Source organism: Carcharhinus amblyrhynchos, chromosome 13, assembly GCF_965287045.1.
Source record: "Carcharhinus amblyrhynchos chromosome 13, sCarAmb.v2.hapA, whole genome shotgun sequence".
Taxonomy (NCBI): domain Eukaryota; kingdom Metazoa; phylum Chordata; class Chondrichthyes; order Carcharhiniformes; family Carcharhinidae; genus Carcharhinus; species Carcharhinus amblyrhynchos.
The window spans coordinates 25,527,589-25,542,660 of NC_137336.1; the positions used below are offsets into that span (position 1 = coordinate 25,527,589).

General features: G+C 41.6%; 1 protein-coding gene across 2 annotated transcripts in view; it reads left to right on the plus strand.

Moving 5' to 3' along the window:
* The window catches only part of LOC145351780 (organic cation/carnitine transporter 2-like), a 72,024-nt gene extending 58,275 nt beyond the window's left edge, over positions 1–13,749 (plus strand). The window contains exons 7-10 of one of the 2 annotated variants that reach the window (XM_080201404.1): positions 2,869–3,083; positions 4,734–4,916; positions 8,622–8,757; positions 9,577–9,698. In XM_080201404.1, coding sequence (XP_080057530.1) covers positions 2,869–3,083; positions 4,734–4,916; positions 8,622–8,757; positions 9,577–9,670 — 628 coding nt within the window. In that variant the 3' untranslated portion in view covers positions 9,671–9,698. Of the gene's footprint in view, positions 1–2,868; positions 3,084–4,733; positions 4,917–8,621; positions 8,758–9,576; positions 9,699–12,308 lie in introns of those variants that run through there. The other variant, XM_080201405.1, reaches the window with a different exon arrangement.
* Positions 13,750–15,072: the final 1,323 nt, after the last annotated feature.

Sequence of the window (15,072 nt, forward strand, 5' to 3'; positions counted from 1 at the left end):
CCTAGCTATGACTGTAACACCACATTCTGCACTCCTTCCTTTCCTTCTCTATGTACAGTATGCTTTGTCTGTATAATGCACGAGAAACAACCCTTTTCACTCTATACTAATACATGTGACAATAATAAATCAAATGAAATCAAATCATTTTTTGTCCTGTAGCTAAATTTTTATCCATGCAATCACTGCCCCTTTGATCCCAAGGTATGCAATTTGTGCCTTTATGTTGCATACTTCGCAACCTCTGGATTTCCCAAAGCATTTCAAAGTCACCTAAGCAGATCTGAAGCATAGTCACTGATGCGTGGTACAACTCAACAGCCAAGGTACACACGGCAAGGTCTCACAAGCAGTAATTCAAAAGCCGGCCAGGTCATCAGATCTACTTGTTAGCTGAAGGATAAATATATTAAAATATTATCATTGGACATCAAGGCACTTCCCCTGGTCTTTGAATAGTACCATGTGATTTTCTATGTTCATCTGACAGTGAAGATGGGGCTTTGATACATATTGCAACTGAAAAACAGTGCAGCACTCCGTTGGTTCTGCACTGAGGAGCCAATCTAGTTCACATCTCGAGTGGCACTTGTACTCAAAACCTTTGGTGTGAGAGTGCTACCTCCTAGCTGCCGCTGATACCAAAAGAGTTAAACAATTCAAGCAAATTTTGCACCTTTAGACTTTAAAAGTCTTTATTCCTTTTTCTAAGTTAATTAGCATAAATAACTTCATTTTGCTCTGATTTTGCAATTAGCAGTCATATTTTAATTTGTTTCAATTCACCAATATTGAAATGTCTTATTAAATGAAAATGGGGGGTTATGTAGCGGTTCACAACATACTTCGAGATTCTTACTGACTGGGTAAAAATGACAGCTCTGTTTATAAAGAAGATCAGATTTAATGTCTTGGTTTATCTTCAGTAAGTTTGTTCAGATGCTTAATTTCCTCCATTCTTTCACAGAATAAAAGTTTTAAAGTTTATTTATTAGTCACAAGTAGGCTTACATTAACACTGCAATGAAATTACTGTGAATATCCCCTACTTGTCACACTCCGGCGCCAGTTCAGGTACACTGAGAGAGAATTTAGCATGGCTAATGCACCTAACCAGCACATCCTTCAGTCTGTGGGAGGAAACTGGAGCACCCGGAGGAAACCCACATGGAGAGGAGAGAACACGGCGACTTTGCACAGACTGTGACCCAAGCCGGGAATTGAACCCAGGCCCCTGCCGCTGTGAGGCAGCAATGCTAATCACTGTGCCACCGTGCCACATGCATCCAGCATCAGCTGGTTCACAAATAAATTGACGATATGGTGAACATTTCACCAAACTCCAAACCAGCGTGCACTTCAGGAAAGTGCTGGATAAATGGAGGATTTAAAGGCAGTGTTATCCTTCTCCCTGAAAGACGTAGAATGTATTTTGGATGGAGGATTTTAATGCCCTATTATACCTCATCCTCACAAAAGGGGGAGATAATGGCTTCGCGGCATTATTGTTAGATTATTAATCCAGAAACTCAGCCAGTGTTCTGGGGACCCAGGTTCAAATCCCGCCATGAATGAATAAAAAAAATACTGGTCATAGATTAATCTGTCCATAACAGTATAGGTGATCACACACAATCCTGTGGAGAGCAAGTCCCATCTTCACATAGAGAATACCCTCCATCATGTTGTGTGGTACTACCACTGTACTAAATGGGATAGAATCAGAACAGATCCTGCAGTTGAAAATTGGGCATCCAAGAAGTGCTGTGGATCTTTGGCAGCAGCAGAACTGTATTCAACCACAATTAACCACAATGGGGCACAGGTGGACTTTGGTTTTCACAGACAAATGCAAAATCTCAACATAAATAATCATAGAATTCATACAGTGCAAAAGGATGGCCCATTGAGCTTGCACTGACAATGATCCCGCCTAAGCCCTATCCCTGCAACCGCGCACATTTACCCTGCTAATACCCCTGATACTAAGGGCACTTTTTAGCACGGCCAATCCATCTAACCTGCACATTTTAGGGCTGTGGGAGGAAACTGGAGCACCTGGAGGAAACCCATGCAGATATGGGAAAATGTGCAAACTCCATACAGACAGTCACCCAAGGCCAGGATCGAACCCGGCTAACCACTGTACCACCCTATCCTGAGCCCTAAAATCCAATTTAACAAATTTTACCTAGCAGCATCCTTGGTCCTAAGCATTTATTCAGGTCTTTGTTCTAATTGCATGGTGTTTTTTTCAAAGTGATGCTTTTAAGGGCTGTGTTCACCTTTACAACATGTTTTGTAAATTCACATGCCGATTGCAATGTCCTTTATCTCCAATCCCTGTTGAACTGATCCCTTTGCACCTCATGACAGTATGGGGCTCAGAGGAGAAGTGGACGAAGCAATTGCTTCATTATATTGCTCTGATCCAGCCATGCATGTTATCCCAGTTGGCCCTCGAAGCTGGAGTCTCACTGCCATTCAAACTTAAATTGGCAACATCAGCAGTGGCTTTTGGAAGTTTCTGAGTCTGACAACATGTACAAGTGTATTTTCTGTAGAAACAACCATGAGGCCCAGATGCCTTTCTATTTCAGCTCCCCAGGTTTTATTCATTTGATTCCATTGCATTAAACCACAGTTTATTTAACTGTATTAGTGTAATAAGAAATTTTTCACTGACATTAGTCGGTGTAGCTGAAATTGCGTCACAATAGCAATACATGTGTGTAGTCTGCAGTTTCTATTAGGTGACACTATCATAGATAAGTGAAAAGAGATAATCCAGCAAAATAAAACTGGAGTAAGTCAGGAGTAATTTGTAAGAAGAATTTTACAAGAGGGATTCACAATTTTGTGTTGCAGGATGATTTTAGCAGTTGGATATTATGGTCTGTCTTTGAACACACCCAATCTCCATGGTGATGACTACTTGAATTGTTTCTTCTCTGCTGCCATCGAGATTCCGGCCAACATAGCAGCTTGGATTTTTCTCCAGAGGTTTCCCCGCAAGTTTACCCTCTCGGGCACACTGTTTCTTGGTGGGGTTGTCCTGTTCTTCGTCCAGCTTATACCTTCAAGTAAATTTTTACTGCACATCTGGAATGAATCCAGCCTTCTTTTTGTGAACAAACATTTTAAAATGGTGTTCTTTGTAAAATTGAAATATGTAGCTGATGAAATCTTATAAAAGGTTTGACAGTACACTTTCAACCACAGCGCGACACACTAGTTTGCAAAATAATGAAGAACTCCTGCACCCTTTCTCACCCATTACAGCTTCACTGATCTTAGCAATATTGTAAAAATGAATTATAGGGCCACATTTTCAGCCCCGTAGCATCTCAAAAATGGTGGGCAATGACATTATGTTGTGCACCAGGGCCAACCATTTTGGTCGCCACAGCAGTCAAACATTAGGAGCAGGATTCTCCAGCTGCGCTGGTCTAAAAGCCAGAAATTCCCATCCAACAGTCAATGGGTTTTCTCCACAACCCACCCACTAAAATTCCAGGGGTGGGAGAGATGGGAGAATTCCAGAGTAGGTCTACTTAAAATGAAAATGGGGATCCTGCGACATCATTAGGACTCGTTCATGCTCTGACCATTATCTGAAGGCAGCTCAGCTAAAGTAGACCCATGTGAAGTAGCTGACATTCATTCTGCAGTTGTAACGTGCTTTTAGAATATGGAGTTTATTCTGCGGTGCATTTTGTCTACTCTGTACAAATTCATTGATGTATCTACAATTCTTCCAGTGCTGCCTGTGCTATTAGCTCACATAAATAGATGCAGTAATAGATAGTAAAGACCTATGGGAGCAGGCAGGAAAGTGGGATTGACACTAATATAAAATTAACCATGATCATGTTAAATGCGCTCAAAGGACTGAATTGCCAACTCCAGCTCCTAATTCCTATGAGACAGCCCAAGACTTCATGAACATGCACTCTCATAGAATCACAGAATGGTCACAGGACAGAAGGAGACCATTCAGCCCATCAACTCTGAGCTGGCTGGCTCTATGCAAGAGCAGATACCTTAGTCCCAGTCCCTGTACCTTTTTCCATAACCCTGCAATTCCTGTAATTATCAGGTGTGTTGTGTATCAAATTCCCTTTGGAAAGCCAGTTCATAAGCTCTTCCATCAGCACATATATCAGGAAATTGTGGGTGCCTGCTTTTCCATTCATTCATGTTAGTGGATGAGGAGCACCAACATGAATCCCCAATATTTTTTCCTAGTAAGGTGATGCTCCACACCAGAAGCATGTATTTGGAAAATCAGCCTGTGTGTTTGACAGGATTATAGGGGAGGTAATGGCCTAGTTGTGTTATCACTAGACAATTAATCCAGAAACTCAGCTAATGTTCTGGGGACCCAGGTTCAAATCCCATCACAGCAGATGATGGAATTGGAATTCAATAAAAAACATCTGGAATTAAGAATCTACTGATGACCATGAAACCATTGCCTGAAAAATCCATCTGGTTCACTAATGTCCTTTAGGGAAGGAAGTCTGCTGTCCTTTCCTGGTCTGGAGTACATTTGACTCCAGAGCCACAGCAATGTCACTGACTCTCAACTGCCCTTGGGCAACTAGGCATGGGCAATAAATGCTGGCCAGCCAGCAAGCCCCATGTCCCACAAATGAATGAAAGAAATATAAACAAGTATGTGTAAACTGTGCAACTTTCACAAGTTTTACTGTTGCTTTTCCATTTTCTAGATATTTCAGCTCTTGCTACAGTGCTGGTGATGGTGGGAAAATTGGCGAACACATGTGCCTTTGCCATAATTTATGCGTACACTGCTGAACTTTACCCAACTGTGATAAGAAACACAGGTGTCGGAGTGAGTTTGACAGCCTCCAGGCTGGGCAGCATCATTTCACCCTACTTTTTTTTCCTTGGTAAGGTAACAGTTTAAATTCTATGGATAGTAGAGTAAAATAATTCTTCGACACTATTCTAATCCCCACAGGGCATTCTCAAGTCGTTGGCATAGTCTTTTCGTCATCACTTTTCTTCCATATGATCCTCAGATTCAATTGGATGCACCTTTCTCTTATGAATTTTTACACATGCCAAGATTTCTCAGATTCAAATATTCTGTGATTTTATCGATGTTAGTGGTAGCCCGGTAGTGGTACTCGTACTTCTCAGTCAGAAGGTTTACAGTTCCTCTCCAGACACGTGTACCAGCTTTTAAAGGCTGCTTTGGCCCCCTCCACCAGCCAGAAAGGCACCCCACCTCGAGTGGACATGGGGGCCGGAATTTTACTGGCACGCCCACCCTGATTCCAGGGGCGTGCGAGGCTCGGAGAACGAACCTTGGATGCATGTGCCGGTAAAATTCTGCCCAATTGATCACCTGGCTGTTATCCTAGTGCTGACTGTGGCAGTTTTCTGTGTGCAATTTGGTAACCAACAGCGACTGTGTTGCTTAATTGGCTGTAAAGTACCTTTGGCCATTCTGAAGTTGTGAAAGGTACTATGTAAATCTTACCATGACAACGTTGTTGCAATTTCTGCCGTTGCACAATAGTGCACACTGACAGTGGCTCTACATTTTCTGAAATTTTGTTTATGTTATAGTGGTCTGAATGTTTTATTCATGTTTATGCAACAGACAACTTGGCCTCCATTGTTATTGGCCCACCAGAAATCTAATACACAGGACTTCCATGTACTCACATGGTCTCCATTAGCAGTTGTTGCAACAGCAGGGGATGGGGGTCAGGACAGATCAATAGCCAGGCTGGATAAATTCCAGGTGATCCAGATACGAAATGATTAGAATTATAGAATCATAGAATCCCTACAATGCAGAAAGAGGCCATTCAGTTCTTTGAATATGCACCAACAACAATCCCATCCAGGTCCTATCCCTGTATCCCACGTAGTTTGCATACTAATCCCCCCACTGCTAAGAGGCAATTTAGCATGGCCAATCAACCTTACCTGCACATCTTTGGAGTTTGGGGGGACAACAGAACAGATGGAGGAAACCCATGCTGATACAGGTAGAATGTACAAACTCTACACAGAGAGTTACCCGAAGCCAGAATTGAACCTGGATTACAGGTGCTGTGAGGCAGCAGTGCAAACCACTGTGCCACCAATTGTCTGCCACTGAGCAAGAGAGAAATGCACAGTAGTTATAATAAAGCAAAGGCCCCCATAGCTTAAAGAGTCAAAAGACAAGCATTTTGTACGCAGTGACAAAGCAAGAGCACATTAAGGATGATAGAAGGTGAATTGGAGATGTCTGGGACAGGCAAGGTCCCATTATTCTAAAGTTTTGCACAGGTGCTGAGACCATCTTTTTGAAGCTGAAATGGGTAATGGCATTTTGATGTCGATTAGTAATTGGTGGCACGCTGAAGTCAGGGGTGGCAAATTCTTCATTCATAGCATTGAATGAAATCAAAATCAAGACCATGACTGCATTTGCTCTGTAACAAGCACAGAATAAGTCTCTTATAAGGATAAGAATCCAGTTCTTCATCCAGACACATGGAACAGCCATGGGGACCAAATTTGCACCTCAATATGCCAACATCTTCATGCACAGGTTCAAACAAGACCTCTTCACCACGCAACCAATGGACCTTCAACCAATGCTATACACTAGATACATAGATGATATTTTCTTCCTTTGGACTCATGGTGAACAATCACTGAAACAACTATATGATGACATCAACAAGTTCCATCCCACCATCAGACTCACCATGGACTACTCTCCAGAATCAGTTCAGTCTTGGACACACGTATCTCCATTAAGGACAGTCACCTCAGCACTTCACTGTACCGCAAGCCCACAGATAACCTCATGATGCTCCACTTCTCCACCTTTGCACAAACTTCTCCACAGACAAACCCTCTGCATACACAGGATCTGCTCAGATGAGGAGGATCGCAATAGATACCTCCAGACGCTGAAAGATGCCCTCATAAGAACAGGATATGGCGCTCGACTCATCAATTGACAGTTCTGACGCGCCACAGCAAAAAACCACACCAACCTCCTCAGAAGACAAACACAGGACATGGTAGGCAGAGTACCCTTCATCGCCCAGTACTTCCCCAGAGCAGAGAAGCTACGACATCTTCTCCGGAGCCTTCAACATGTCATTGATGAAGACGAACATCTCGCTAAGGCATTCCCACCCCCCACTTCTTGCTTTCAAACAACTGCACAACCTCAAACAGACCCCTGTCCTCAACAAACTACTCAGCCTTCAGGAGAACAGTGACCACGACACCACACAAGCCTGCCACAGCAACCTCTGCAAGATGTGCTGGATCGTCAACATGGTGCCATCATCTCAAGTGAGAACGCCATCCACCAGGTACACGGGACATACTCTTGCAATTCGGCCAATGTCGTCTACTTAATACGCTGCAGGAAAGGATGTCCTGAGGCATGGTACATTGGGGAGACCATGCAGACGCTACGACAATGGATGAATGAACACCGTTCGACAAGAGTGTTCTCTTCCTATTGGGGAACACTTCAGAAGCCACGGGCATTCGGCCTCTGATGTTCAGGTAAGCGTTCTCCAAGGCAGCCTTCACGACACACGACAATGCAGAATCGCTGAGCAGAGACTGATAGCTAAGTTCTGCACACATGAGGACGGCCTCAACTGGGATCTTGGGTCATGCCACACTATATGTGATCCCCATGACTTGCCTGGGTTTGCAAAATCTCACTAACTGTCCTGTCTGGAGACAATACACATCTCTTTAACCTGTGCTTAACGCTTTCTCCACTCACATAGTCTGTACCTTTAAGATTTGATTATCTGTAAAGACTCGCATTCTAACCATTATTTTGTAAATTGAGTTTGTGTCTTTATATGTCTTGTTTGTGAATAGAACTCTCACTCTCCTGACAAAGGGGCAGTGCTCCGAAAGCTAGTGTCTTTTCTACCAAATAAAACCTGTTAGACTTTAATCTGGTGTTGTGAGACTTCTTACTGTGTTTACCCCAGTCCAACGCTGGCATCTCCACATCATTGCCATCACTGAAACCAATATTTGTACCCTGACGGACTCCATCTTATGGAGTCCGTCAATAAGATAGAATCAAAGAATCCCTATAGTGCAGAAGGAGGCCACTCGGCCCATTGAACCTGCACCAACCACATTCCCACCCAGGCCCCACTCCCTTAACCCCACATGTTTACCCTGCTAATCCCCCTGACACTAGGGCCAATTTAGCATGGCCAACCAATCTAACTTGCATATCTTTGGACTGTGGAAGGAAACCAGAGCATCTGGAGGAAACCCACGCTGACATGGGGAGAATGTGCAGATTCTGCACAGACAGTGACCCAAACCAGAAATTGAACCTGGGTCCCTGGCGTTGTGAGGCAGCAGCACTAACCACTGTGTCACCGTGCCGCCCTACACCTCATGTACGATATGAATTTGATTTTATTGCCTCAAAAGTAGAAATATACAAAAAAATTCCCACTTTTATTTGAATGAATCTACATTGAAAATACATTAAAAGGTGGTTATTGATTACAAGGTTAGTGTTAGTTGTGTGGTTTATGTTGATACACTGGTGTTCTCCTTACATTGTATTCTTCATATTTTCACAGGCGATTATTATGAGTTTCTGCCTTATATTCTGATGGGGAGTTTGGCAGTGTTTTCAGCAGCTCTTGTTTTGTTCCTGCCTGAAACAGTCAATATCACTCTCCCAGACACCATTGACCAGATGCAGAAAATTAAGGGGTAAGTGTGAAGGGGTAAATGAAGGGGTAAGTCTTTATGATTCAGTCTTCCTTAATAATTTTCTGCTTTGAACAACAATGTTCAATGCTTTAATGTTGAAAGCATCCCAAGGTGCTTCATAGAGACAAAACATCCAAGTATCCATTCTTCACCAGAGGATGACAAAGTGATGGAAAGACTGAGGAGAAGAGATGTGTTCGAAGTATGGGGAGAGAGAGAGAGACAGAGAGGTGGGAGTGTTTGAGTAGAGAGTGTGTGAGGTGTGGGGAGAAGATAAGTTTGGATAACCAGAGATGGTGAGAGTTACATTGTGTTGGAGGAGATTGCAAAGATAAGAGAAGCTGTGGAGAGATTTGCAAATATTAACTTTGATCTGTTATAGGACAAAGAGCCAATATATCTCAATAAAGAGGAAAGGCTATGGACAGATGAGGTGTAGATCAGAAAAGAATGCATACAGCAGAGCATGAGAAGAATTGGCGGGTACGCACAGGATAGGAAACTGGCAGGACGGCATTGGAAAAGTTGATTGTAGAAACCAAATTCTGCAGACGGTGACAGAGTGAGGTAGGGTTAGAGGCAGGCAATATCGCAAAGGTCAAAATGAGTGGTTTTGTTAATAGATAAGTCAATTGATTCGAAATTATGAAAATAACAGTAATGTATTAGTCCATTCTATTGTCTTACCGACTGACACTGAACATTTTTGAATTCCTGAAATAAAGCTAATCTGGGAGCAATAAAGTCATTGAAATGTGACGGGGAACGTTTCAGTTCATGTGCATTCCTTACAGCAGCGCATTTTGCATTCTGTTGCAGGTTCAAAAGTAGTTGCAACAAACGCTACTATTTCAATGAAAATGAAACAACCGGTGAAAACAACTCGATGGTGAATAAAATAGAGAAAGTTTGAACCTGGTTCTACTTATGGATCTGCAGCAGTGGAGGAATGAGCTTCCAGCATTTCATTCCAGTTTATTCCACAGGGCTAACAGAATCTACTCTTAAAGTATATTTAACATTGCACGGGTTCTCAAGGTTGCTCAATGTGCAAATCGCCAGCAAGAAGCACCATTCGATGCTTTAGACAAAGTTTTTTTAAAAAATTAACTTACTGGACATTTTTCAAGGTCTTAGACAAAGACTTCGGAATAATTTTTATATCTTCATTGCTCGGTGGATAGGTTCCTCCTCACAGTGCAATGTTGCGAAAGATGATTGAACCAAACAGCTAGCACCAGCCCATTACAATTCTTTCCTTTAGTATGTTTTGCTATTGTTGTCCACTGTTGGCTCTGCACCATTCAGTAAAATCACCCCCCCCCAACCCCCCAGTTAAAATAAAATTAGAAATAGGTCATCGGCTTCGGAACTTGGAGCCAAAATGTTATTCATTGCTTCAAGCCTGGTCCACCAATTTGATCATGGCTGATGTGTATTTCAACTCCATCTACCCACTTGGTACTTTATTCTTCCTAATTCCTAATTCTTCCGAATATCACCTAATTCGTCTTACTTAAATAAAATGCATCAATTTCAGATTTAAGAATGTAAATTAGCCTAGCCTCAACAACTTCTTGTGGGAGAGAGTTCTGGATTCCCACTAATTTTTCTTTCATTCATTTATGAGTTTCACGGACAAAGCTAGTATTTATTGCCCATTCCTAATTCTTCTTGAGAAGATGCTGGAGAGCCACTCGTCTATACATTCTGGCCTCAAACTTTTAGTACTTAAAGCTCTGATATATTCACATTGCAGTTCATATGCACCCACAGTGCATATTCTGGGATGTTGACCCAGTAAATGACAAATGTTGTTCCAGGTCTGGGATAGGGTATGACTTGGAAGTGATGCATTCCCATGTGTCTGCCATTGTCCTTCTAAGTGGTGGGTGTCACAGGTTTGTAAGGTGCTGTTGAAGGAGGCTTGTCAAGTTATTGTGGTGTATCCAGTACATGGTACTCACTGCTGGCACCACCTGTCACTGTTGGAGGGAGTGAATGTTTCAGGTCATCAGCTTAAGGTGCTAATTTAGCAGACTGCTCTGTCTTGGCGAGTCTGAGGTTTATTAAGCATTTCTGCATTCATCCAGGCAAGTGGAGAGTGTTCCATAATAATCCCCATTTGTGCTTTGTAAATGGCAGGCAGGCTTTGGGGAATCAGGAAGTAAGTTACTCCCCAAACTCTGCCATTTTTGGGAAAAGGTTCTTCCTGAAATCACTGCCTAGCTCTAATTTTAAGTATATAAGTTCTGGTCTCTCCCACCAGAAGAAATAGTTTCTCTTTATCTACATTATCAACTGATTTAATCACTTTAAACATCTCACTGTGATCACCCCTTAATCTTTCATACTAAAAAAAATGCATAACTAGTCAATACAACCTCGCCTCGTCATTTTAGTATCTTTATCCCTGGTGTAATTACGCATTAGGGGTTTTTACTTACTGCCACCCAAGGCTTGCATTTTTTCTATTCCAAATCTACCCAGAGAGTTTCTACCACTTGCTGACTTTTCTCATGTTGTAATAGGTTATTTTATTAATTTTGCCATTCCTTAAAATTATTAAATTCACTGTCCTTTTTAAAAAATTTATAACTTGTGTTAACTAGCTCCTAGTTATGCCCAGCTTGTAGCCGGGTCTCAGCGATTGCATGGATTCAAATATATCCATTGCATTGTACTCTATAACCTGAATTTGTGCTTCTAATTCATTGGTTTTATCTTGTATGTTGTGTGCATTTGTATGGTTTTAATTTCAGAAACAGATTCTGCACATTGACCATTTTGTCCTGATGTTCTTGTGATGGTCAGAGCTCTTTACTCAGAGCTTTGACCAACACAATTAATTATTTTCAGAATTCCTATTGTATTTTTATCAGTTCTTCTGTTATCAGTTCCTTTACTTTTTCTGAACCTAAACTATTATCATTAATGCTAGGTAGGACGCAAAGTTTGTTTTCATCCAAAGTCCTAGGGTGTATAGTCATGCAACCATGTAACAATCAAAACATTCCCAACACAAAATATAATTTAAAAGGGCCTGTGTACTTAAGCAAGAAAAGAAAAGTTGCTCTGATCCTTTTTTCTCATCTTTAGGCTAATTTTACTTTACTTTTAATGTCTTCCTGAGCCCTGCCACCTCTTTATTGGCCCAGATTTTTGCAGTCAGTGGCAAATTGACACGATGACCCTACAGAAAGCTGCCCACATTGATCTAGTGATCTCTGTGACATGAATGTCACCTCTCCCTACAATCTTAATTTGAATAGGGCACCAAGACAAGGTGATCTCCAGGTTCCAGCAATATCAACCATCAAAATAAACAATCAATTACATTGAAGAATTCCCACTGACAGCAAACCGGGAAGTAAAACGTACCAATTATTATTCACTTTTATAACATTTTCAGAAAGCAAACTAAAGATTGGGTAGTACACCTCAGAGGATGAAATACCATCAACAAGCTTTTTTTCAAAACAAAGAATGTACTTAAAAGCTATTGACTTTTCATTATAGCAGGAAAAAGTGTAGAGATTGTATGCACCAAGTTTGGTGCAATTCACTGTTCTGAACTCTCAACCACGACTGAAAAGGGCGATATCACCCACATGTATTAAATCCACCATGACTAGAATCTTTCAGTTCTGGGTACACTCTCCTCAGTGTTCCTCCTGCTCCATTGTGCTTTGGTTATTATTCTGGCCTTTCCTCAGGACTGAAGTTCAAAAACATAGGTGTTCTTTTATTTAGCGCAATCTTAAAGAATTGGAGTAACAGTAGGTAAAAAATATTCTGGGGATGAGTTAAAAAAGAACAGAAAAGATTACATTCATTGACAATGATATGCACATGATCATGGCGGAAGCATGATAATTCTACCTCTTCATTTTGTACAATAAAAATGAAGAATGTTTTAGGTGGAGGTTTGGAGATTATTTTAGACATGCTGCAAGTTAGAAACTAATATTTAAAGTGCTTCTCTTAAAACAAAAATCATACAGTGGGACAAGATTTGTAGCCATAATCTGATTATTTGATAATGCATTGTGAATGCAATCACTGACAATGGTCAGTTCATTGAGATTGCATTTTACTTGATTTATCACTTTAAACAATTCTTCTGCCATTGATTCAGGATGATGACTTATTCTCCTTGTTAGGAAGTGTGATTATTAAATCTGCAATCACGGACGATTGATGATTGGGCTGTTATCAAGTGCTCCAGTTGTTAATCTAAATTATAGGAGTGAGACACAAGTGATGTATAGACTTCATTGAGACCTCTTGACTTTTGTCAGTATAGTATCTGACTTCCTTTACTAATCCAGTCTCAACAACAACATTAATTGAACACAACATGAGATTATTGCAAAGTTAATGCTGTTTGGGGATTCGCACGCGTGCAAAAACAAGCCTAGATTGTTTTTTTATTCTTTGATAGGGTGTGGGTGCTACTGGCAAGACTAATGTTCATTGCCCATCTCCAATCGCCCTTGAACACCATTTCAGAGGGCAGTTAAGAGTCAACTACATTGCTGTGGGTCTGAGGTCACACATAGGCCAGACCAGGTAAAGACAGCTGATTCCCTTCCCAAATTAGTGAACTAGATGTGTTTCTATGAATAAGGTTGACAGTGGTTACCATTGCCAAGAACTAGTTTTTCAATTTCAGATTATTAATTGACTTTAAATTCCACTCACCACTGTGGGATTTGAACCCCGTCTACAGAACGTTTTCCTCGGCTTCTCAATTACTTGAACAATAAAATTACCACTCCACCAGCATCTGCCTGTAAGTTATGCTGATCTGGATAAATAGATTTTTTAATGCCTGTACATTATTTTATTCTGTGTGAGAATATATCACAGTTAATAGACAAAGCTATGGAGCTCATATAACCAAAGTAGTGTTTACTCCAAAAAAAGGTTCCTTCGAAGTGACTGTACCTCCTTTATGAATAGAAACTGTAATTCTTTTCAATTAAAGCAAATGTGATTAACCTGTAAATGAAGTCTCTTCTTATCTTGAGTGAAATTAAGCATTGCACAGCAACATTTCTGTCTTTTATTCCAGTTGTGCTCAGCTGAAATGTGCATGTTAGGTTAATTGGCCATGCTAAATTGCCCCTTAGTATCCGGGATTAGCAGGGTAAATAGGTGGGCTTATGGGGATAGGGACTGGGTGGGATTATTGTTGATGCAGACTCAAATGGGTCAAATGGTCTCCTTCTGCACTGTAGGGATTCTATGATTTTATTGCTCAGGTTATTAGTCAATATGCAATCCTGACTGCAAATACTATTAGAACATAGAACATAGAACACTACAGCACAAACAGGCCCTTCGGCCCACAAGTTGCGCCGATCACATCATCACCTACCAACCTACAGACCTATCTATAACCCTCAATCTCATTAAACCCTATATACTCATCCAGAAGTCTTTTAAAAGACCCCAGCGAGTTCGCCTCCACCACCACTGACGGCAGCCGATTCCATTCACTCACCACCCTCTGAGTGAAAAACTTACCCCTAACATCACTTCTGAACCTCCCTCCCCGCACCTTAAATCTGTGTCCTCTCGTAGCGACCATTTCAAACCGGGGAAATAGCCTCTGAGAGTCCACCCTATCTATTCCTCTCAACATTTTGTAAACTTCTATCAGGTCGCCTCTCAACCTTCGTCTCTCCAGGGAAAAGAGTCCCAGCTCCCTCAACCTAACTTCATAAGGCATGCCTCCCAGTCCAGGCAACATCCTTGTAAATCTCCTCTGCACCCTTTCAATAGCTTCTACATCCTTCCTATAGTGAGGCGACCAGAACTGCGCACAATACTCCAAATGAGGCCTGACAAGGGTCTTATAAAGTTCCAGCATTACCTCCCGACTCCTAAACTCAATCCCTCGATTCTGAGTCATTTCAATGCAATTCTCTAATTGTTGACGCACAGACATGCCTTTGAGAACCTTCTAAACTGTTGATTTAAATTCCACATATTAGCGCAAATGCTTCTTTCTGTTCCCGCAATAAGACACTTGTGGTCCCAAAGCAATGATGCCTGGACTGCTGCTCATCAAATACCCCAAGCACCTGTATTGCAATGAAGTAGCCTTGTGCTGTAATGTAAGGTCAGCTCCTATATATCATGGTGCTCCTGGGGTTGGGTGGGTCGCTGCCTGGAATGGGCTACTAGCACAGCATCCAATTTTATGACCCTGTCCTCTGTCTGACATCCTGCAGGTGGTGAAGAGAGAGGGGTGAAATAGTGGGGGGGGGCCATAAAACTCCAGCCTAATGGTCTATTCAAATGAGC